General features: G+C 41.3%; 1 protein-coding gene across 1 annotated transcript in view; it reads left to right on the forward strand.

The window, feature by feature from the left end:
- The first annotated feature begins 13,830 nt into the window (after positions 1 to 13,830).
- Positions 13,831 to 23,729, forward strand: part of CDHR3 (cadherin related family member 3) — a 35,920-nt gene continuing 26,021 nt past the window's right edge. Inside the window, 5 exon segments of the mRNA XM_030478211.1 lie at positions 13,831 to 13,855; positions 14,719 to 14,921; positions 18,978 to 19,146; positions 21,574 to 21,659; positions 23,580 to 23,674. Coding sequence (XP_030334071.1) covers positions 13,831 to 13,855; positions 14,719 to 14,921; positions 18,978 to 19,146; positions 21,574 to 21,659; positions 23,580 to 23,674 — 578 coding nt within the window.

Here is a 23,729-nt window from a genome sequence, read left to right on the forward strand (position 1 = left end):
CAAGGCTTTGGAAGGATGGACCCAGTGGAGTTTAATTTAATTAGGGCAGCAGCAGCATGTGGTAGCTCTGACTGATCAATCCTTTAAGACCAGTCATGATATTTGCAAAAGCTGGAAATTTTTTAGGGAAAGGTAAGTAAGTGGGAAGAATCAATCCTCCCGACTTGATACCTAAAGAATCAAAGAAGGACTCTTTGCCTGAATGCTACATGCTTATAAAATCCCATCTCTTCTGTGAAGTCCATGAACTCTTCTTTAACTTACCTGTAGGACCCACTGACAGCCAGCATGCTTAATTCACCTGGACAGTGAATTGTTGGCATCCCTCAAGTTGTTGGTGCCGTTGACTGATATCTGCCACTGGCTTTGTTAGAAACATTTTCCAAATGGTAACAGTGAAGGCTTTTTTCAAGGACTAATTTCTCAGGTTAGTGGCATTTGACCCACCACCACCACCACCCCCCCCAAATAAAAATTATAGTCTAAATGAGAGGATTGTTTGTCTCTTTATTAGAAAAGAGTTGCCATCTTTGGATTTCCTCTCCAGTGGAGCCACAGCAAAATCATTCTAATAGATGGGGTCTTTAGTGACTGTTTCTTGACTTTTCACATGAAAGAGCAGATGGTTTGCTGTTTGCTGTTTCCTAAATGAAGACTGTTTTCCTCATGATCGCTTAAAAAAATATCAAAACCTCCCAAATTCCACAAAAAATAAACAAAAACAAAAACCAAAAAGCCAAACCCAAACCCCTAAAAAAACCAAACCCTAAAAAACCCAAACCCAACTTGCAGTGAGGGACAAGGCAGAATGCAAATACTTGTCCTTGTTTTCTCCCTGGCTAGGGTGAGCAGTTCATTATCTGCTCCTTTCAGATATCCCAGCACAACGAATGGATGATGACAGTAAGCTTATCTCTTTGTCTGAGATGGTGATGCCACCCATCCGAATAAACATTCAAAGGCCTTTGTCAGAGCAACACAAGTCATGTATAGGAGTCGCTATCAAAAAGCCTCATTTCCAGAAATGAACACATCTGCCACGTATTGTACAGAAGCAGCCAAACCAAAAAGACTCGCAGAAAAATAAACAAACCTCTGAGGGATTTGAAAGCTGAAGTCAAATGTATTGAGCTCAGTTCAGAACTGTGAAGAAAGTTAAAAAGGGATATATCAAATCTAATGTATAAATTACAATTCCTGTATTAGTCATAGTTATTATATTCCAAATTTTGCTTGGAAAAGGAAAGGGAGTGCTCAGATTTCCTTGTCTCTCCACCTCCCAAAAAAAGACTTCTGCTTGCAAGTAATTTTTCACACTGAGCAAAATGCCTGGTTTACACTCAGAGGAAAAGTTTAATTAATTCTTATTTTACAAATCCTCCACAGTATTTATTCAAATGATTGGCAAATTCCAGGAAGTTCACCCATCCCTGAAAAAGAAGTTTTGTAAACAAATCTGGCAACAAATGTATTTTAACAGCAGCAACCTTACTAATCTGTCAAGATGTAGTTTGTTTCTGACATTTGATTAAATTCTTTTTGTTTGAGAATAGAAAGTAATTTACTACAAGCAAGCCATTTAGCTGGGACATTGTGGCTGCCCCTCTGATACTTCACAGAACATTTAATTCAACAGAAAAAAGCTAACTGTAGGCTAAATTTCTGTATTCACAAAACAGCAACAACATGAGAGGTTTCAGGGTCTATAAAACCGATTTATGTTGTATCTTACAACCTGGAGCAGCTTACTACACATCCTCTGGACACAAATGAAAGGAGTGTTTTAGATTGTGGTTCCACAGGAACTTTCTTGCCCAGACCCATCTTTCCTGGCCATTTACTACTGGTCATGTCATCCACTCACTCGGTTCTTATCCAACATCAATTCATGGATCCGGTTCCCTGTGCGGCAACACCAGCCATTGTGCGGGCACATTAGCCAGGGGTAGCCCAGGCTGAGATGAAACAACTGAGTGGTCTGTACAGCTTAGGCTGGTTTTGTCAAGAAAAATGCTTGTGCCCAGAAAATGGTTTATGTAAGGAAGTGGTCTCAGAGGTTTGCAAATACCAGTAAAGCAAAATGGCTAAACCTTACTGTCTGCCATTACTGTCAAGTGAAACAAAAGATACATAGATGCTGTTGTTAAACATCTATGGATGTTACCTTTGTCTGCATTAAGACTGTCCATCCAAATGAGCTGCTGGGTGTGGGAACTTTTTGGGGTGTCCACCTCTTGATTCTTAAAGAGATTTGGCATGTCTTCTCACAGCTGCCCCTCAGCACAGGAAAACAGTTTGTGAATTTATTTTATGTCATAGCTTCATAAAGCTGCACATATTGTGGGGTAAAGGCTCAAATGGTGCAAATGTCAGTAGAGTCATGACAGTTTATACCAGCAGGTAAAATGTCCATCCTTCCTGCCACTTCCCCAGCTCCTTCAAACCTAAAAGGCTGATCCAGATCTCAGTGAAGTCAGTGAAAGCTTTCACTCTGCGCTGGATCCAGCTGTAGGCAAGTATGCAGCCTCTTAAGTACAGCAATTAAGATATTGAGCTAATGTTAGTAATCCTTTCCTGCTTGCCTAGAACACCCAAACTGTCAGAGGTAGCCTTCATCTCAGGCAAAAGCCTGAGGAAAACAGCTGGTTTATGTTGCATCTGAAACGTCGGTCTGTGTCCCTATGGACTAAAAGGTATGAGGGAATTCCAGGATTTGCTGCCAGCTTCTTGGTATTTATTTCTGGAAGCTGTTAGCTTAGATTTTTTTTAGCTAATCTCAGTTATGGGGAACTGAGATGATAGGAGTGAGGGTTTTAGAAAGTCACATTTCTAGATGCTTTAAATGTGTTTATAAATCTGCCATCCTTGCTTTTCAGGTTCCTTTTTAGATGGAATTTTAATTCAACTTAATTTATGGACACTCAGGACAGTGCACATATTCTGTTTCTTTTCTAATACCAAGAGTAAGGACTTTGCTAAGTGAACCTCCCTTTTAAGCAGAGAAAATACCCCTAAAAAATCCTGGCAGAGTTTGACATCAGTAGCTTTATACACTACTATTTATTTTGAGACATTTTGTTGCCTAAATAATGCTCATTTGAGGAAACTTGTGATACTAATTTTTTGCAGCATATTTAAATCAGAGTAGAAAAGGAAAAATCCCCTCTAAGGATTTATATTTGAATATGTGAAGTAATGAATTTTAAAATATAAGGGAAAGAATTTAGCAGCCTCTTGCTTAATTGGGATTCATGCTATTTAAAATAAAATGGAGCAGTGGGTGTCTCAAATATTCTAACCCTTCTCAGGCTGAAAAATAATATTCTTTTACATTATTGATTCTGATTCTGTCTGTGATTTAATCCTTTTCTTTACATGGTTAGTGGGTAGAAATAGTGGGAAACCACAAGGAGTAACATGGCAATTAACTTAGAGGTACTGGTGGGATACTTAAGTAATTTTAAGTCAACATATACAAACATTAGGTTTCTGGCTTGAAAATCTGGACATTGTTTGCAGCTGGAAGATTTGGTTGCTTAATTGATTTTGATTTTCAAATTGCTTTTGAAAATCAACCACTGGTTTGAATCTGCTCCAGATGGGCAATGACTGAAAATTGTTATAATCTGGCACATATTTGGTAGCATAGATAAGTGAGTTGATGGCCTCATTAAGAGTATCTCAAACATATGCACTGACTAAAAAACCCCTCATCTCTGGCTCAGCAGGGTGTTGGCTGAGGGGAACTCAACTGCTCTGAACCGCTAAGGGGTCTTTCTGGCATGACAACAGGAGGAAGTTCATAATGCTGTTGCACACAGAGGTGAATATAAAATGTGTTATGGTCCAACATGCCTGCCTGTCAGCAAATGCAATATGGTATAGGCCAGTGCTTGTTTCCACTGTAGTCAGTAGGAACTCTTGTGTGGACACGTCCCCCAACCTGAGTGCGAATCACACAAATGAGATCATGGGCTTTAGGAGTCTGGAAGTGGCATCTATTTTTCCACCAGCAGGTCATCAAAATTGCTTGCTACCTGGTTAAAGAGAGATGGGCACTAGGGGTTGGAGGAATGTGAACATCAGGGCTAGCCATCCCAAACCCCCTTTACTGTCACTGTGGAGAAACAGATAGTTCAGAAGTACAGTGCTTCCCATCCTGAAGGTGATGGCTAAAGTTGGTCACACTGGTTGTGTCTCTTTGTTTCCCAAAGAAGCCTAGGGTGACTATATATTATTAATGTATACAGGTCTATGGTTTAGTTATTTCAAGGTAGGTAAGATAAATCTCATCCTTCACATCATCCCATCATTCTGAATGCTACTTGCTAAAACGCTATGTGAGTACTTTTGTACTTTTTTCACCTCTGAACGTCTGTGAACGGGGTCTCTCCTCCAAAGCATTATGACTCAGTTCCCACAACACACTGTCATTTTTTTCAAGGAGAAAATGTACCATTTTCGATAACAAGCTTGGCAAAGACACTGACTAAAATGATGTCCCTGGCACAGAATGTCCCAATTTTTTTAGTATGCTTTGTAACCATTGCCTACATGAATTAAATGGCTCTTTTCTGTTTAGACAGCTGGATTTCTGTGTGGCACTAGATGGCAATATTCCCTCAGCTCCAGCAATGGTCAGGGGAGCCATACACAGCAAAGGGACATATTCTGACCCTGTTCCGTTGTTATCACCCATGTAGCTCATGTAACAGCCAGGTTTTATGTGACTGAGGTCAATCTGGGCTGCAGGGTTTTTTTGCTCTCTGTGCATTCACCCAATCTCTACAGCTTCACAGTTCTCTGCAAAGTATTTGTTGGACAGTACGCTTACTGTATGAGGTCTTCTGCATCAGTAAGAAAACTCTTGTGGTCTCAGGCTGTTCCCTGATGGTGATGCTCAAATCCGCAGCCAAGAAGTATCTATATATGGAGTATTGCACTGGTTTCCTGCTGCCTTTTGCCTATTAATGTGGTTGGAGACTCAGTCAAGTCATTACTCAGATAAAATGTTGTGTCATTTCTAAGTAAGTAAGTGGCTTATTTTTTTCACTTATGTTTGCTCTCAGGTAAAATAAGCACAACCTGAACTCAGCAACTGTAAAAAAGGGATTCTGTGTCTGTACCCAGATGAATAGGGTCCTGTCCCTGTGCCATATTTCTAAAGGCTTTCTCTAGTCACAGATCTTACAGGCAGCAAGGAACAGAGCCAACGATAAATATTGCATCTTTCTCCTTTGCGTTTCTGTCCTCATGTCCTCACATAGCTGAGTAAATCATGGTACTACTGCATTGGATGTTGCTAAGCATGAGAGTGGAGCAGAAACAAAAATGATGCATCAAATCCTCAGGCAGTATTAAGCTGAGGATTTGATGTATCATTTGATGTATCTGATCCGTGGTCATGGTAGGATTAAGAGTGCACCCTGTGGTTAGCATCAGTCAGCTGATGGGTAGTCATTTGATGGGGACAGAGGCTCACAGGAACACTAGAAGCACAGAACCCTGAGCAGTCATCTTGCAGTTATTGAAGGTCCTGCATTAAAAAGTATTGTCCTTTTTCAGCCACTTCAGTCCAACAGCCAGACTGCGGCTTACACTGTGAAACAAATTGGGAAGAGAGAGAAATGTCGCTCCTTGCTCCCTTACACACATCTTCTAGATGCCAGATACAGCTACAGAGAAGGGCAGAAGTCACATTTTCCCCAGGGGAAGCCTAAGCTAGGAGGTATACGCAGTACTTCTGTTTTCTTCACTGGCTTTGCTTTGCCATGCCAATACCTGGAGGAGAATGTCCTTTCCCAGCTATGTTAGGCTACAGACTGCTGAGGAGAAATGAGTCAATTCAACACCCTTTGGGAGTTGAGGCAAAGCTCACTGGAGCCCTGGAGCAATGAAACACAAACTGTCCACCTCCAAGTGAAACTCCACCGCCTGAGCCCTCACCCTGTGCCTAGCCATGCTCTTTGCTGTTAATTGCATACTCTTTTGTTTTGTTTTGTTTTGTTTTGTTTTCCCAAACCAAACAGAAAATATTTTATTTGTGCTAAAATGCAAGGTTGCTTTTGCAAAATATAATCAAATCCCTTTTGCTGATAAAATAGGTAAGATACAGTATGTTTCATGATGCAAAGTTCTGTTTAAGTGATTCTTGGTGATACATTAAAATACTTAACCAAGTGAAGTGCATCACACTGTGTACATAGAAACCTCAGAGTTTCTGTACCCATATTTGCCCAGAGATTCTTTTTCTTGCATTTGCATCATTTACTACTTCACATCCTTGTTTATATATTTACCAACCAGCTCAGCTGTCCCAGCAATTGCAATAACAGACAAACTTGTAACATGCTGTTTCACAAGGTACAAAGTATTGCCACATGGATCAGGCCCTGATCCAATATCCAGTAAACTCAGAAAAAAGACTTCATTGGCCTCGACACCTTTTTCACTGAATCTTTACTTGCACTGAAACATTTTGGAAGACAAATCACACTATTAAAATTCAAGCAACATACACGAGTGGTGTGGACAAGTGACATAATTTCTCACAGGTATTGAATGTTCTATGCCACCACACATTTTTGATCTTGTACCACAAAATACAAAGTAGTTGCTGATAACATCTGCTTTTGCTCAGGTGAATGAATATTAAAGCTTGTGTTTCACTGACTTCCATGTTGTGTTAATGTAGAAAAAGATGTAATATTTTTAAGCAGCACAAGAACTTCTCAAAGAGAAAAACATTTGGCAATGTGCTGTTTACAGTCATGGTGTCTTGCAGTCATCAGGATTGAGATTGATAGTGGGACCAAGATCTTTGGCTTTTCTGGACTTTCCGTGTGGCCTTGGAGAAGTCACTTGACCTCTTTGAATGGAGGATTCAAGTACATCTGGAGCCTTCTTGAACTTAGGTCCTTGTAATCATCTGTCTGCCTCAATCCACGTTTGTCAAGATGGAGTGGAGGGAATGGGAAGGATCAGAACAATCTCCTCTATCTATCTTAATGTCTTACATACTCCCAGTCCTTCTAAAGTAAGTGCTCAAATGCTTTGTGGCAAAAGACAGACTCCCAGGATTCCTTCTTTGCTGGCAAATGCTTTCATCCGTTGGGTGTATAACTGCTGCAGAAATAGGAGAACTTTTTTTCAGCACTGACAGCAGCAGTGTTTTTGGGCTTCTGTGTGTACTTTGCCCAGATTTTAAGCTGTTCTTTTCTTAAACCTCAATCCCCCCAAAAGCTCTTGGTGTAGTGGAATCACTTTGTATTAACAGACACCCAAGTTAGTTATTAGGAGGTGACTGGTGAGTATATATGTCTACAATTCAATGCTAGAAAATAAATGGCCCAGGTATCTGTCTGTGATTTTTTGCTTAATTGCATGGGTTTCTAACCTTGCGAAACTGGGATTCCTTTGGGTGAGATTAAGGTAGCCTGGATAGTACTCATGACTTTTAGTTTGCTCTTGTCACTCACAAATGGTACAGAGGAAGCTTTTGGCAGAGAAATCTAATGAAATGGTACATAAGTTTTTGGTGAAGGATGCTAAGGTACTGTTTTAATATTTTAGGAAAGGTTACCAAAGCAGTGGATGGAGAAGCTGTAGTGTTAAAAGAGAAAGGAGATCAAAAGAAAACCTGACGGTCTAGGTAGTTTAATTCATGAAGTAACAATAAGAAATAGTCTTGAACTGAGGTTGGATCAGGTGTTTGAAAATTCTCCTTAGGCTGCTCAATTTTTGGTCAGTAGTTACTACAGTAAGAGCAAACTGTCTCCTTTCCTGTGAGTTGGCTAAGCGGAAGAGAGCCACTACTCTGGCTGAAATCACCATTAATGGGAAAATTATGTCTTGAACCTCCGATGCATTTGAAAAGTGAGAGAACATTTCTTTCCTGCTGGCAGACTGGGAGTCAATTGAGAATTAAACACATAGAAAAAGGATTCATGTCCTGAACCTGCACATTTGGTTATGCAAGTAGACTACTTCTCTGAAGCTGGCCTCTGGTAAAATCCCTCACTTCCCTGAGGACAGGCAATTGAAAGCTTGCACATCAAGTTCTGCTCTGTCCCACCTGAAATCCCTCACTTCCCGTGTTCTTTTTCTCTGCTTTCAACCTAAGACCAGTGCAGTCTCTTGCAGTTCGATATACTGGACTTTCCCCTAGAACCAAGACTCTTTAATTTCCTTAAACAGGGAGCGTCTTCCTCACATTCTCCATTTTACCTGATAGTCCAGAACACATTTATTCAGAAGTACATTTTTTTTCTGCACTGCTCTAAAGTACTCAGATTTCAAATTATCTTGAAAGCCAAGAATGATTAAAACACGCGTTTGTTCCTTGACCTTTATAATTTACTTCAATTAATTTTTCTTCCCTCTGTTTTGCCTGCAAACTCCCTGGTTGTGTTCTCGCTTGTACTGCCTTGACCTCTCTTCATCTAGCTACTTTATATTCCCAGGAATCTCATTCCTGACCTTCATTCAGCAGCAGATCTACCGTTGCCATCTCACCAGGGAACTTCTGCCTTGCTCGCCTTTTCCTAACTCATCACTTCCTAACCAGCTCTATATTTGATGATATGCATGTATTTATTTCTACTTAATTTTCAACCTGTTTGGGCTCTCTTTTAACTGTGGCTGCTTTTTCACTTTATTCCTCACAAGCTGGCAGGATGAATCAGAGAATTACAGAAATCCACTCAGCAGAGGAATATAAGAAAAGAGGGATCTAAGGCAGGTACTGAGACATACTGGCAGTGACTGAAGGAAGACGAAGGAGCCAGAGCCCCTCATACACACTCCACCCCTCTGAGCTGCCCTCTGTACTCTCTTCCCTCACTGTGTGCTACACTCGTCTCTCCCCATATCTCTCTGGTCACCTCTGTGGTCTCTTCTCACAACATGCTTGAAACATGGGGTTTAACAGGGTCTATCTGAAAGCCCTGGAGACATATTTAGAGAGAAAACAGAAAATAACTACTCTATGGGTATTCACTTAGCACCTGAAACAATTACCTGTCGCACTTCCAGGTGAAGCTGGGGAAAGGCTGGCATTTCAAGTGCATGTGTATTCCATATGCCTTTGCCATTCATGTCTCCTATATCACTCTGTAGTGTCTCTATCACAAGATGTGCAGAAGAAAGTCTGATTTATGTATATGGACACTGAATTCTTGCTGAAAATAGATCTGTATAGGTTCTCAGATGAAGGAAGAACAAATAAAAAAAAGAAAAAGAAGTTGGAAAATGTATTTATAGAAATCCCCCCCCACAACACAACACTACCAAAACCAACCCTCACCCAAAAAAACCCCCTAAACAACCAAACAAAAATCCCACAAGCAAAAAACCCTCAGCCTAAGAAGTAAGAGAAAGAAGATAAAAGACAAAAACTGTGACCTCTGAGTTCTGGAGAAGGCCTAGCTATTCAGAGCATAGGATGGAAGCAATCCTGTCACTCAAGCTAGATACTAAACAAATTTATGCATGTATCTGGAAGACTGGCTACTTTAAAACCTAGCCCTCTAGGTTTTAAATCTAGCTATAGATGTTTCTATAGCTCTTTCAAGATTAAAAGAAACAGCAGTATCTAGATTGTACTTTGCAACTAAGAGGAAGGAATAAAGCTAGCAGCAGTTTTACAGAGTTCTGATTATTAGTAAAAGATCACAAGCTTATTGTACAAGCCTAGTTCACGCCTGTGCACACAAATCTCATCTTTGTGAGATGTACAGTCAGATCAAATTCTTCATTGTGGAACCAGGAAATGCATAGGAAGGGACAGGCAATGATCTGGTAGGTAGAGGGACAGGATAGACTTTTTGTAAATATAAATGCATTTACATTAATATGTTACCAGCATAACTATGTCATTTGAGGGTGAGGATTTCCATATATTTTTTTTTTACTAACATGAAGTCTAGGCACACTTTTCCTGAGTCAATGGAAGACTAATTTCTTCAGTACTACAGGTTGATGCCATATGTGCTCTTAGATGATACAGTATGGACACATTCACTTTGAACCCAGACTTCATCTGGACCCTGCAAGGCCCTAGAAGCACTTTAAAATAGATGCAGATCAACCATCAAATGAATATGTCTTATGATTCCCTAAACAAGTATCAGATATGCAGGTATGGCTCTGTTCCAATCAGTAGGTTTTACTGATGCATCTTTTCCAGTTTCATTGTATCAGCAGAATCCTCCAGGGCACATTTATACAACAGTTTAAGGTGAGCATGCAGCAAGCATAGGCAATGCCTGCCCCAGTGTTAAACTAGCTGTTCATGTTCAGCATGTTCAATGAACATGCTCGTACTACATAAAACACAGGAGCACAGGGCAGAGCTTTCTGAAGTACTGTCGGCTTTCACTGGGTCAGCCACAGTGTCATGCAGAATCATCTAGATATGCTAGCTTAGCTCATGAATTACTGTGGCTTCTCCAGGGCTGTGTTAAACCTGAATCTCTAAATTCTACCTCTTAGCAGAGCTCTTCGGTTTGTGTGGAAGTGCTCAAGAATCAACTAGACGAATCTCTGATCACCTGATCTAATTAAGCCTGCTTTGAGCAGGGTGTTTGACTAGGTGACCTCCAGAGGTCCCTTGCGACCTAAGTTATTCTATGAGTCAATGCTGGTGCACCTATACTGCAGCCAGTTCGAGTATTAGTGCCACCTCTGTCCTATGCTCCGTGAAAAAATGCTAGGACTGCCCTTAGATTTAAAACAAAAAAAGGTTGCATGGGTGCATTATAGTCTAGCTAACCAAATGCCTGATCTAAGGGAGCCAGTGCACTTTGCATGGTGGTCCATGCTGTTCCTGAGACAGCTGCAGCAAAGCTAACTTCATCATTTACATATGCTGCAATCTCACCTCCAGGTATGCTGTGTGTTGTCTGAGTAATTCTCTGGTAGCCAGAGAAATGAGAAAACTTCAGGTTCTTGGTTTAGGTAACAAAACATGAGTATTTGATTCCGATGTGTGAAACAGCACCTCATTTGCCAGAGCGATGAAAGCAGCATGGTATTTTCAGATTTAGAGCATATTACATTCTTTTCATAATGCTTCAATAAATAAAATGAATGCAGTGAAAGGACTATTAATGATTGTTTTCTCAAGTGTGGCCCAGGCCTGTGGATGGAGTGTCAGCAAGGAGCAGTTCTCTGACAAGCAAACAAGCTGAGGGTGTTTAGAAACTTCCTTAGAGACATGGGTCCTTTGTTTTGTTTTTTGCTCCACAGCATGACAAAGAGGAAGAATTTAGGTGGAGCTGATGTAAACTAGGGAAAACATACCATGATATTCCTTCAGTTTGTGTCCTGGGAATGTGAAGGACAGGGTCATAAAGAAAATGAAGATCATGCTCCTTCTCCTCATTTTGCTGGGAGTAGTATCTGGTAAGAACATGTTTTCATTATGCTGCTAAAATTAGAACACTGTTGGCTGTTATTCTTTCTCTTGGGAGCTTTTTAATACATATTTAGGGATCAGACACAGACGGAAAAAATCAAGTAACAATTATTTCCTACTGAACTAGATTGAGCTCTGTGGTTACAGCAGTATAATGAAGAAGAGACTATGACTCCTTGCTAAGATACTTTGCTGGATGAGGCACTTGGTGTACAATAGCTGCTGCTCAGTGTGACAGTGTTGGAGTAGGAAAGGAGGTCAGCTCTCCAAGAAACAATATCTAGTGTTAATACTCCAGTATTCTCTTTTCCAGTATTAATAATATTTCTCCTTGATGACGTAAACCAAGAAACCAGACAGGACCAGACAGGAAAACACTTGTGGGAAATATTAGTAGGGTAATATCGCTATCTTTTCCCAGTGTGTAAACATGTGAGATCTGCCAATATGACTATGTGCACATTAGCAACTTAAAGTAGATCATCCAACTGCAGTCTGGGTGGCTCATGGAACACTTGGTTTGCTTGTAGTAAGCTAGCTGCTCAGGTACAGTCACTTTGCTCTTAAGGAACTGAAAGAGTTCTGCTAACCCTCAGGAACCTGTCAATATTTGGTGGTTTTCCTCATGTCCCCAAAACTATGACCAGGACACTGCATATGAATCTCAGCTTTCCAGCCTGCATGGTTGTGGAGAGAGAAAAGCTCGAAGGTGTGACTCAAGCGCGATGTAAAGACTAACAAAAATCATAAACTTAAATATACATACACTTCTCAAAGCCAGTCTCGTGCTTGCTTTGACTTGGACTCGGTCAACATGTGGGGCTGGTAATTCTGATAGATAATGTATTAAATTGCTTCAGGCATGTTTTGTTCTCCAAAGTAAGAAGATAAGCAAAGACTTGTGAATATGGAAGGAGGGCTTTTGTAAAATCAGGTGAAAGAAAAAGAAGCCATTTAGATGCAGTACTGAAAATTTCAGTTGAAAATAAAGAGCAAGAAGGAAGAACTTGTGATTTAGAAAGACAAATCCTGAATAAACAGCCAATGAAATCTTTAGAGAGAATATAAAATAGCAACTCTTTTCTTTCTGCATTCTAAATGTTAAAAATGATTTCATTTATTTCATGAATGGTTTCCATTAATGAGCTATGGCTTGCTGAGGGAGCTGGATTCATCAGGTTCTGTCCACAGGAGATTATGCTCAAAGTTCAGCTCCGTTTATGGAAATGTATCCCCAGAAGCCCCTCTCAGCCCAGTCCCATTTGCATGGGCAATTTCTGTTTATGATGTTTTCCACAATCTGTAAGAACATTGATGAAAACTCAGTCCTTCACTGGGTCCTGCTTCCACTGGCATAAATCAGTAACAGCTCAGCTGAACTCAGCCCTACCAGTGTCAGTATGACCTGTTCAGATTAATTCTTACAGGCAGCTCCCACCTCACACTCTCCCACATCTCACCTGTACCTTACCCATCTGCAGAACATCTTCAGGGCTTTTTGGCCATGTTAATCCCAGACAGATCAGTGATCCATGGACCTGCTGTATCTAGAGTGTGGGAACATGGGAACCTCCATGCAGCTCCAGGGAAGTGCCTCAGCTCTGCCTCTTACCAGTGGGGCCCTGTGTGCAGAAGAGGTCTTCTCACAGGCAAACTCTCCCACCACGGTCTAGTATGGGCGGTTACATGAACGATACCCGCCGTCTTCTCTCCTCCTCCTCCCCACAATGCAGGAGAAGTGGAGGTGTCTGATGGAGTCATTCTGCTCTAAGAACTGCTCCAGGAAACCCTGCAAGTGCCTCCTGGGGTGGGATGCAGGAAGAAGGGAGGCCATGTGACTTCATGCTTTGTCTTGTGGACTCATCTGCTGCAATTAGTTTTGCTTCTCACGTAGTAAAGGCACTGGGATCCTAGGTCTTCTGTGATCCTATGGGGAACAGTTATTTAAGAGGTCAGTAATAGGTGTAATGTCTATCATAAGCCATATGTGGGCTATCCCTAAAATGCTGACAAATTTTTCTAGGGATGTAGGGAAACAAGATTTTTTGACAGTTTGAGGGAAAAGTCACTAAGACTTCCTGTAATGTCATTGGAAAGCATTGGACCTGAACTGTCCCATTCCAGATTAAAAAGCCTGCTTCCATTTGGGGAATGGCCTCTTCGGTAGCTGATGAGGGCCACCCTTCCCCAGCCACATGACAAGAGGTGAAGGGGGATGGTTCTGTCTCACACTGCAGAAGTGTTGCAAAGCCGCAGATTTCCCCTTGGCGTTATGTTCCCAAGCTCCAGACTAAGCCTGAGCATCCAAGTGGAAACATGCTGCAGTCCTAATGGCTTCAGATTTGTTCGCATAGCAGCTTTTTACCTTGTAGCTGCCCAGCAAAAGGATATTTTGCTACAGTAATTGCTGGTGCATGAACAGCCTGGCCGGGCCCCTGGGTGAGCAGTATCTGCCTCCCTCTCAGCACACAGTGTGTGGGAAGTTTGACTGAACACAGCCCGCTTTCTAGCAAGTGTTTTGGACAAGCCAGTGAAGCCTCACCAAGCAACAGTCAGCCCTGCCACAGTCTCATATTGAGGTACATTGTCAGTTTAGGCGTGTGAGGTTACTAAGATGTTTCAGGACATGCCCTAAAAGCTGTCCTGATCTATGTTTTATAGACATTCTTCATGAGATAAAGCACTGCAGGCCTTTGTTAAAATAACAAAACCCAGAAGCTAAATGACAGAGCAAGCAAAGATTTTGGTTTGAGGAGTCCAGAGGTCTGGTTGAGAAGCAGGAGCTCAGCTGTTGGATGCCACAGCAGTCTGTGCTGCTTCCACGCAGTTTTGAACCATAGGGTGCTTTTCGGGCCTGCATCTCCTGAAGGGCTGGAGGTTGCTCTTCCTTGCTCAGAGCAGTCGGTGTAATTCACAAAAGAAGACTGCTGCTTTACCATCCAGGTCTGTGTGAATCAACGTGCTTTGTGAAGTGATCAGTGCACAGAAGCAGCAATTAACACAGGGGTGAAATGAAACAACAGAAACACGTTCAGTTTGTTTGCTTCTACATAAAGGCATATGTGAAGGCAAACAATGCAGTAAGAATACTACTTTAACAACAGCCACTCTAGATGACAAGAGTATAGTACTGAATTAGAGAAAAGATTGATTCTTTTGCCATTAGCACTGTATGTACTACTGTGCAATGCCACCATTCAGAGAATCAGGCTATTTTATGCTCATTAATGGCAGCTCTTGGCACAAGCTATGTGCTAGCCCAGGGTTCCCAGAAGTAACTTTACGTTCATTTTCATCTGCAGGAAGAAGAACCCAGTTGCTTAAGGGCTTACCTGCAACAAGCACTGTTGAAGAAAATGCAGCAGCTGGTGTTACAGTTTATACCTTTAATGTAACTGTTTCTCCATTGTCTTCTGAAGATGTTGCAGTACTTCCTACCATACTAAATTCAAATCCACTTGCAAAGGCTTTCGTTATTGAACCAAAAGGAAATCTCGAATACAGGGTGAGTTTTACGTTTAGCTTGAGCAATGTTCAGTCATGTAGGCTGATGTTTCCTGGATTACTGAGCACTGCCAGTGCACAGTGTCTCATCGTTTAATCAGAAAAGAGTTGCAAATGTGAACTGTGGTAGTATTTGGACATGTTGTAATAGATATGACAAATTAACAGCAATAGTGATTATAATTTTTAATTGCATCTACTAAAAAACCATCTATCACAATAGTCCCATTTATCCTGTGATAGAAAAAAAAAAGTGATATTTTTGGAAAATAAGAGGTGAAGAAGGATATATAGGACCCCACGTATTGGGAATTTATCCATAGCTTTTGACTTAGTTTATATGAAATCATTGTGAAGTTAAAGTGGCTTAGTTAAACCAGCTTCTGTTTGGCTGCTCTCACCTAGAATTAAAATGAATTTGACTCACTTCCAAAACAAAGTAAGCTGAGTCAGATCAAAGTCATATTTAATTCTGGACAAAAGCTGTGACACACAAGGAAGTTATCTGGAGGTAAGAAGTTATCACACTTCCACACATCTGTGATCTATTTCTGTCTATGGTGTGCTCTTGTCCTATGGCAAATGCTAAGCAATTTCTATTAACACTCTTTTTCATTGCTGGATAAATTAGTAAGTGTTAGCTCACATTTGTCACTGGCAATGAATATTCAGATGCACAATAACTCGTCATCCCATTGTAACTTGCTTGTATGTCTGAGCCTGAGCAGTGACACTGAAGAGTGTCTTTAAAAGATATCTTTAAAAGATATGGATAGACACTGAGTAGAGTCTTAAAAAGCCAATTTGAATACATTTCTCTGTGTGCTTCCCAGGAAGTTCAGATTTTCACAGAACTGATACAAGTGCTCTTTTCTCATTCTCTTTGCTATTATTTCTGGGGGGAAAACTGAGGAAAGTAAGCCCATGAGCCCAGGTGGTTGAGGCTCATTGATTCGCCCTGCCTGTGGGGAGCTGCTGCTGTTCCAATGCTGCTGCCTCCTAGCAAGCACAAAGCTCTGCTGGTTCTTTAGCTGCTCCACAGCCAGATTGCTGAAATGGTCAAAAAAACCTCCCCCAAAAGCCCTCTTTCACCTATGAAGCATGGGATGTGGCTGCACAAACACCCGAACTGGATCAGTTGGGGGGATGTAACAGGCAGAAGGAGATGGATACATCCCTTAAATTGGCTTGCTGACAGAGAATTCATAATGTGGGACCCCGTTCCTAGGTTGTATTTTGGCATTTTGAATTAAAGCTATCCCTTCTGCTGCAAAACATAGACCTTTTCTATACCTGCTTGCTCCTGTCCCATGCCATATCTACAGCACAAGCACGCTATGTTGCTGCTTGTTGAGTGGGACTGAGAAATTAATCTGGATGAAAAATAATCCTACAAATAGATAAAAAAATCTCATCTTGATTTTTATCATGGCAGGATGATGGAGAGATTCTTGTTCTAGCACAGTGCAGAGTGTGACACAAGGATGAAAATGAATGGTCAAGAAAGGTATAGGCTGGAGACTGCTTCTTCCAAAGTGCCAGTTGGTGTTCATTTCATACTACAACCCCATTACCAGCACAGCCTGTGAGCCTTTGTATGTTTTGCTGAACTGTTTTCAGGGTTTCCTAACTTACTCAAGGGACTAGAACAAAGAGTTTGGGCCAGTGAGTGTCTGTCATGAGAAAATCATAAAGAAAGCTACACACAAATTCTGCAAATTAGCAGTGAGTGTTCTTAGTTCATTCATTTGATGACCATTACTACTTCTATTTATGCTGTCTGGTAGCAGAGCTGTACAATATTTTGCAAAAGAGATGTGATCCAAAATGATTAAATCTTTGCTAAAATATAGAAAAAGGCAGTATTTCATGTATGAATTATGGAGTTTGCAGATTAGCGAAGTACCTGTTAGCACAGGCTCCTCTGCATTTATGAAACTACATCTACTCCTGTTGCAGCAAGCCAAGGCAATATCACATTTCTTGATAAGTTTTGAGATTGCTGAGAAACTCTGTTTCTGAGATCTGAGCCCCAGTCATTCCTCCTCACCTTACTTTTGTTTGTAGAATCCCATGGGCAGAAGATGTATTGAATGCATGAAAACATATTGCTGTCTGAAACTACTTTGGTGCTGTTAGGGATGCTCTCTCTTCATCCTGGGAGTGAAGTGGGTAGCAGTGAAATTCTCAGGTGGAATGAGGGGTAGACAATTATGCAGTGACTCTAGACACCTTTTCACAAAGTCTGCGGCTTCTTTAATGTGTACAATGCTGCCTTTATCAGTAAGCGTTGTTCCTGCCTGGAGGAGACGTGAACTGTGGGTCACAGCCTACCCCAGTGGCAAGCTGTTCTCAAAAGCAACCTAGAAAAAGACCGTCTGGATTCACATCTTCACTTGCAAGGTCTCTATAAAGGAGGGTGGAAGATGTCTTTTTAGGCAGTCTGGCTGTAGTTACAACACCAATGAAAATATTTGGCTGTGAACTGGAGGGGTAATCCACAGAGCACGATTTCTGCTTAGAATTGGACAGTTTCTCATTTTGAATTCATTACATCTGTTTACTGTATTTAGATCTCCAGTAAACATTCATATAACATTCCTGCTGGTGTTACAAGCTTTTGTAGAATGTTTTTTTCTGAGTTAGCATCACTTTTATGGGAAAATTCTATTTGTACAATACAGGAGAGAGGACACCATCCAGGACACAGTTGTGTTCTCCTGCAGTATTGTAACAAAAAGATCCACAAGGTTCCAGAAAGCAGCTGTTTTACATACCAAAAGGCATAAAACTTTTGTGCTTCTGCTCAGTCTCCTCCAACTGTCTTAGTTAATTGTCTCTGTTCTGGTTTCTGTCTTGTAATTGTGCTGATACCACTTTTGTATTTGCCCTCTGGCCAAAGCATCTCATCTAAAATCAAGGATTTATTTCATTGTTCTTCTTCTGCATCCTCTCAGGCTCCTCCATTCTGCAGTATGGTGAGTACACTGACACGCTCCTTGTCTCATACACTTGTGAGCCCCAACACTTCTCTTCTTCTCCAGTTCCACAGCACCTCACTACTGTTTTCAAGCTTCACAGTTTTTTAACGACACAGCGAATTTAACAGTCACCTTTTCCTTTCTTGTCCAAGAAAAGAAAGTTCTTGTTTCTTTATTAGCTTCAGCACTGAAGATTGAGACATACAACTTTGATCATCCTGCTGTTGCTCTGGACAAATCCTAAACCCAAAACGAATGTGTTTAATGTTTTTTTATGGAATGTCAGTCTCGTGCTTGTACGTACTCTGTGTTAAGAGGCAATATGCAGAGCTGGAAGCATTTAAAAAAACAAAAAACAAAACAAAAACCCCAAAGCAAATGTTTGCCTTATCAATCTTGCAAAACTTAAGGCCTATGTTGTTTTTTTAATTAGTTCAACATTTTCACCAAACAGTTCTAGTCCCTCTCTCATAAGTGTGCTCGTGCAGCTGTCTTCTTCCTGTGGTTTCCTGCAAGTCTTCTCCCAGACAAAGCTTACACAAGGAAGGGGCTGGTACCTGCTAGACTAAAAGGTCTCCTGCCGCCACACTGCTTATTGCAAGTAAAAAGTCTTCTTTCTTGTGCTTCTGGCTCACAGAAGTAGTGAAGCTGCCCCTGTGTCCTGCAGGGCTTCCTCCCAGTTTTCAGTCTTCAATCTTGAAAAGCCTTGACTGCTCTTTGAGCTTGGTGTGGAAAGGTGAAGACTTGACACAGACAAGCATCTGCAGGATGTAGTCCTGGCCTTGAAGGCAAAGCATTGCCCATGAGGCAGGAGACAGCTTCTTCCAGGCTTTCTCCTCTTCAGACTGTCCCTCACACAAGAGGTCCTTGTAACTCAATGAAGCCACGACATTTTTGTCTTTCCACTCTGTTTTTCTCACATTTCTGACATGATAAGAAATGTGGCAGCAAGTAGAAGATGGTCTACAATGCTCCCTGCTTACTGATGGAAAGTGTTGTTTCACTTGCATTCACTCACACAGGCTATAACTTACATCTCTTGCATAGTGTGTTAATAATTTTTATTTTCTTTTCAGGTTGTTACCACTGGAAACCCTGTCCTGGATTATGAAACCATGCCAAATAGAGTTGATTTGCAGATTTTTGTGGAAGATACAACTGGGAGAACTGACCTTAACATACTGACTGTCCAAGTGACAGATAAAAATGAACATCCCGTATTTCAAGGAAATATGGCAATTCAAAGTAAGATAATGGTAGTATTTGAAAAGAACAGTACTTGAAAAGATGACATTAGATTTAAAAAAGAAAATATATAGCTGCATACAGTGTCTGTAGCTAATGTGGTCTAAGCATTTTCCTTTAGGAAAACAAGGGAGGAACAAGACACTGTTTTTATCAGAGCTTTATTTTACACAAATATTTGGTATGCTTCATCTCTGGAAATGCCCTTTTAGTTTCTTGAAGCTTTGGCCAAAAATGATTTAACCATTTTGATGTACCTGAAGAATTTTAAAAATATCTATATATTAATATGAATAAATACTTTTTTTTTTTTTTTGATACTACCTAATTAGAGGTATGAATGGGAACTTGAAGTCTGGTGGGATATAACCACTGAGTATGGGTACATGTTTCAGTGGTTTGTTGAAAACTGGACTGATTTGGAGAAGCAAGATAAATTTAAATAAGTGTATAATTGTGTACATCTGTATATTGCATTTGCACCTGCACACGAGAAATTAAGTGGAAAATTGATTTGAAGGGTGAGATCTTAGCAACCATGATCTGTGGTGGTTCAACTGGCAAAAGACAGAGTTCTGTCTCCTGCATGGGACAGATGGTGCTAACCAGGCTTACTTTCAGACCATGGGCAAAGGTAGAATGGGGAGGAGTGTTCAGTAGCCTTAGTGATGAGGCTGGATTGTCTGGACCCCAGCTGCTACCAATACAGGCTTTGCATGCCATGCAGTACCTTATAGAAGTGACAATGCCATCAATAGAAAGGGTGGGAAATAATTTTCTCACTCTCTGGGCAATCTTACCTCATTCATTTACTAATGAGAGGGACCTGGAAAAATTGTACCATGGGGTGACAGAATATAGTGATGTATTTATAACGTGTTCACAGAAAGAACAGTTCAGGTAGTGGGTAAAAATATGCTCTTCTTATTTCATGAGGTACTGAGAGCCTGTTTGAAGTCTTGATATTTTAACAGCACTTTACGGAAGAATATTCAATAATTTAATATTAATTTTTCTTAAAAATCTGAAAATACCAAACTGTGATCTGTTCATGGTAGGTACTTGGAGCTGGCTGCTGACCCCAGATCTAGACCAACACAGCAGCAGTGTTGGGTAGGCTGTGACTTGCAGCCCTCGGGGTGTTCAGCGGTGCAGCGTGGCTGCAGCCCTCACTTCTGCCTACTACAGATGGCAGGGCTTGTCTGCCCAATGAGCTCAGACCAGGCCCACGCAAACTCATCTTCACCTAATGCCTCCTAAGCACATTGACATTCCTGCTTCCATACAATAGCTTGTAAAGAAAATCATCTTCCCCTAGGGAAGAGGCTATGTCATCTTCTCAATATAGCTGGTATCTTGCATATCATGGGTGCTGCTGGAATCTAATAATAATTAAATGTGACACTTCAGGGGATCAGCACAGCATGAAACACACTCTACGTGGGAGCTTGTTACAAATAAGTGCATCAGCTTAACTCTCAGCTAGAGCTGCCATAAATTGGTGAGCACAGATGTCTGATCTGTCTAACTGTGTGGCTTTAGTTAACAGTACCAGCTACAATTAGACACTAATTGCGCATTCGCCGGGTATGAAAAAGCATCTCCCTCTCATTAAACTTTATATTCATATTGTTTTCCTTTGGGAACAACTCATTATGCTGCCCTGGGATTCCCACTGCTCTGATGAGAAGCAGCAGTCAGCAGGGGTCACAGTGGAAATTAATAGTCCAGAAACCACAGGTCCAGCAGACACAAAAGGGCATAAAGCAAATGATGTGATCTAAAGATCTGTTGCTCTGTTAATCACTCAACCCAAGGAGAGATAAGCCTCTTGCCACTGGCCCAGTGTGGGATAGTCCAGCTGTGAGAATTCCTGGCATGGAAAGAAGCACACCTTCTGCATGCACTGAATTAGCATCCTTGATAAGGCAAAAATGTAAGTCAGTGCAGACCATCCACAATTTATTTACTTCACAGGTGTAAAGGAAAAGCAGAAATGAAGAGGAAAGGCTCTGAGCTCTCCCAGTAGGGCACAGGGTGGACAGGGAGGGGATGAAGACCTAGCACAGGGCTATGTTCTCTCCATCTGCATAGTAAAGAAAGACACAGGTGCAGCCCAAATGCATCATTTTACTCCATACCCTATGAGCAGCTCAAGATGGGCTGTATGCGAAGATCAGTCTTTCTCCTGAAGGTACAATCTGTATTGCAAGTTGCAGTGGTGGTTGCCTGTTTATGGATATGCAATTGGTTTCTTTTTCTCTTTTGGATGTTTGCGTTCTTTGTGGTGATTTTGGAATTACACATGTGAAGTGAGAAGATGCAGCAGGCAGTAATACATACAGACAGCTTCAGTGTATCAGTGTGTTTGCTGCTATGTCCTTTATTCTTACCCAATTAATACTGAGTGCACTTATATCCATGCAGCTGTAACAATCTATGTCTTGGAAGCAACACCTCCAGCACGCATTTACCAAGTTAAAGCAGCTGATCCTGAAAATGCTAAACTCAAAGTAAGTTGTATTAAAGAAGAAAACTCCAAACCCAGAGGTGATATAATCCATTATATCTGAAATGCTGATTTCCAGCATCTTTCAACAACTTCCTTTCTTATCAGGAAAACAGGAAAAGATTCAGTCAGGAAAAATGAAGCATTTTCAATAACAAACTAAGAAAACCCAGCCTCGATGTTTGGATTGTATTTTGAGTTCTCAGCATGCTAAAATTATGGACATTGAAGGCAGAGATTGATATAATTAATCAGGGATATAGTAGAAATTGTCTCTTTTAAAAAAAATGGCTTGCAAAACATTTCTTGTAGACGAGAGTAGCTAAAAGCAAGTAAAAATTTTAACCTGTGTCACAATGTAAATTCTTTTAAATGAGATAGTAAGGAAATCATTTAGAAGGCAACTGGATCTCAGCTTTTGTACAATCCTAGAGCAAATCGTGACCTTCAGTTAAGAAAATGTGATAGCTGATATGAAAAAACTCTTGGTATCAGCAAAAAATTCTGGAAAGTGATGTTTGTTTGCAGATAGGGGAAAAGTAATTGCACTTAACCTAAGAACTGTGTTGTAGCTTTGCTTTATTGACTTTGGTTTTATAAAAGGCAGCATGGTCAAGAACTGAACCTGGAGATGCTACTTCAATGAGTAGCAGTATTCAAGAGAGCAATTAGCTTGAAGTCCATCCTCAGGCTTTGCCCAGTCAAACCCCTAAATCCGAGCTGGTGAGGAGGGAAGCAGAGGCCTGGGTTTTAGCTCTGCTTTGTTTCTGAAAGCAATAGCAGTGAGTTACACACACCTTCTAACCCCTGATGAATCTCAGGCACAAAGAGAAGCTGCAAATATAGAAGTGCTGGGCAACAGGTGAAATAATTATCCAGAGAGGGAATTTAGAAAGGTCAACCAGCAAAAAACCCTTAAAATACTGTGATCAGCCAGCTGCTTTTTAAAAAGCAGTTTCCATTAAATCTATCATTGCAGGAGGCAAGTTGTTTCACTCTGTACCTCCTGTTTCTTTCCCAAAAGGTAACACTAGAGCAGCTGCATGCTCTGGACAGATCTGCTCAGGGGATTTTGCAGATTACTTGTATGACCCTCTGATGTTGCCTATTTCAGACTTTATGGGTATTATTAGCGTTTGCGCTAGCAAAGGAAATGTCTTTGAAGGCTTATTGGTGATGGCCTGGCACGTGGAAGATAGTGGGGAAGATGTGGTGGGTATGTAGTAGCTACCTTGTGGCCACAGGGAGCAGGGTGCTGCCTTTCTCCATACTGTGAATAGTTTTGGGGTGCTCGGCTCCCTCCTACCCCCGTGCACTGGTGTGGTACCCATTTGTGTGGTGCAGTGCACAAAGCAGCTGCTGCTATACTCTGCTGCTGAGCAGCCGTGTTAACGCCAGGCTGTCGTGAACACCCTTCAGCCACACACCCTCAGGTAATTGGTGAAAGCCCACTCTCCCCTCCTTGTCCTCTCCCAGTGTCTGGACCTCCCAGACTCCATTGCCTGCCTCCGCAGTTCGTATGTCCTGCAAATCGAGCCTCACTCCTTCACTCCTTTGTGCATGTACTCTAGCTGCCACCACAAGGCTGATTTTTGCCTACAGCACTGTCGCCCTGCTGGCTGGCCTCTATGTTAAATTCTCATTGCAGACCTGGAGTTCACAGAGGTAGAGAACTGTGTGGGCTTTAATGCGGTTCAGTGTTTGTGATTCCTCACTGACTGGCAAACAAAATACGTACAACCAAGTTGGAGCTGCTTCAGCTCAGATAATCAGGGCTCGTGCTGGCATCTATACATCAGCATGTTCCATTACGCAAAGTCTGAGGCAAATGCTGCACTATAACTTGGCCTGTTCTACAAGGCAAGGAATGAATGGAGGGATGTTTAAAGATACAAAGACTAATTCCTTGCTCTCTTCATTTCAGTATTCGCTGCTCCCTGCATCAGTGCCATTCTCAGTCTTCGAGAATGGAGCCATTTTTTCCAGGAAAGAATTCGATTATGAGAAAGATCCACATTGGTGAGAATGTATTTTATTCACGTGGTCTATTAACTTACAGTAGGCAGAGAAACAT

This window comes from Strigops habroptila, chromosome 3, assembly GCF_004027225.2.
Source record: "Strigops habroptila isolate Jane chromosome 3, bStrHab1.2.pri, whole genome shotgun sequence".
Lineage (NCBI taxonomy): Eukaryota > Metazoa > Chordata > Aves > Psittaciformes > Psittacidae > Strigops > Strigops habroptila.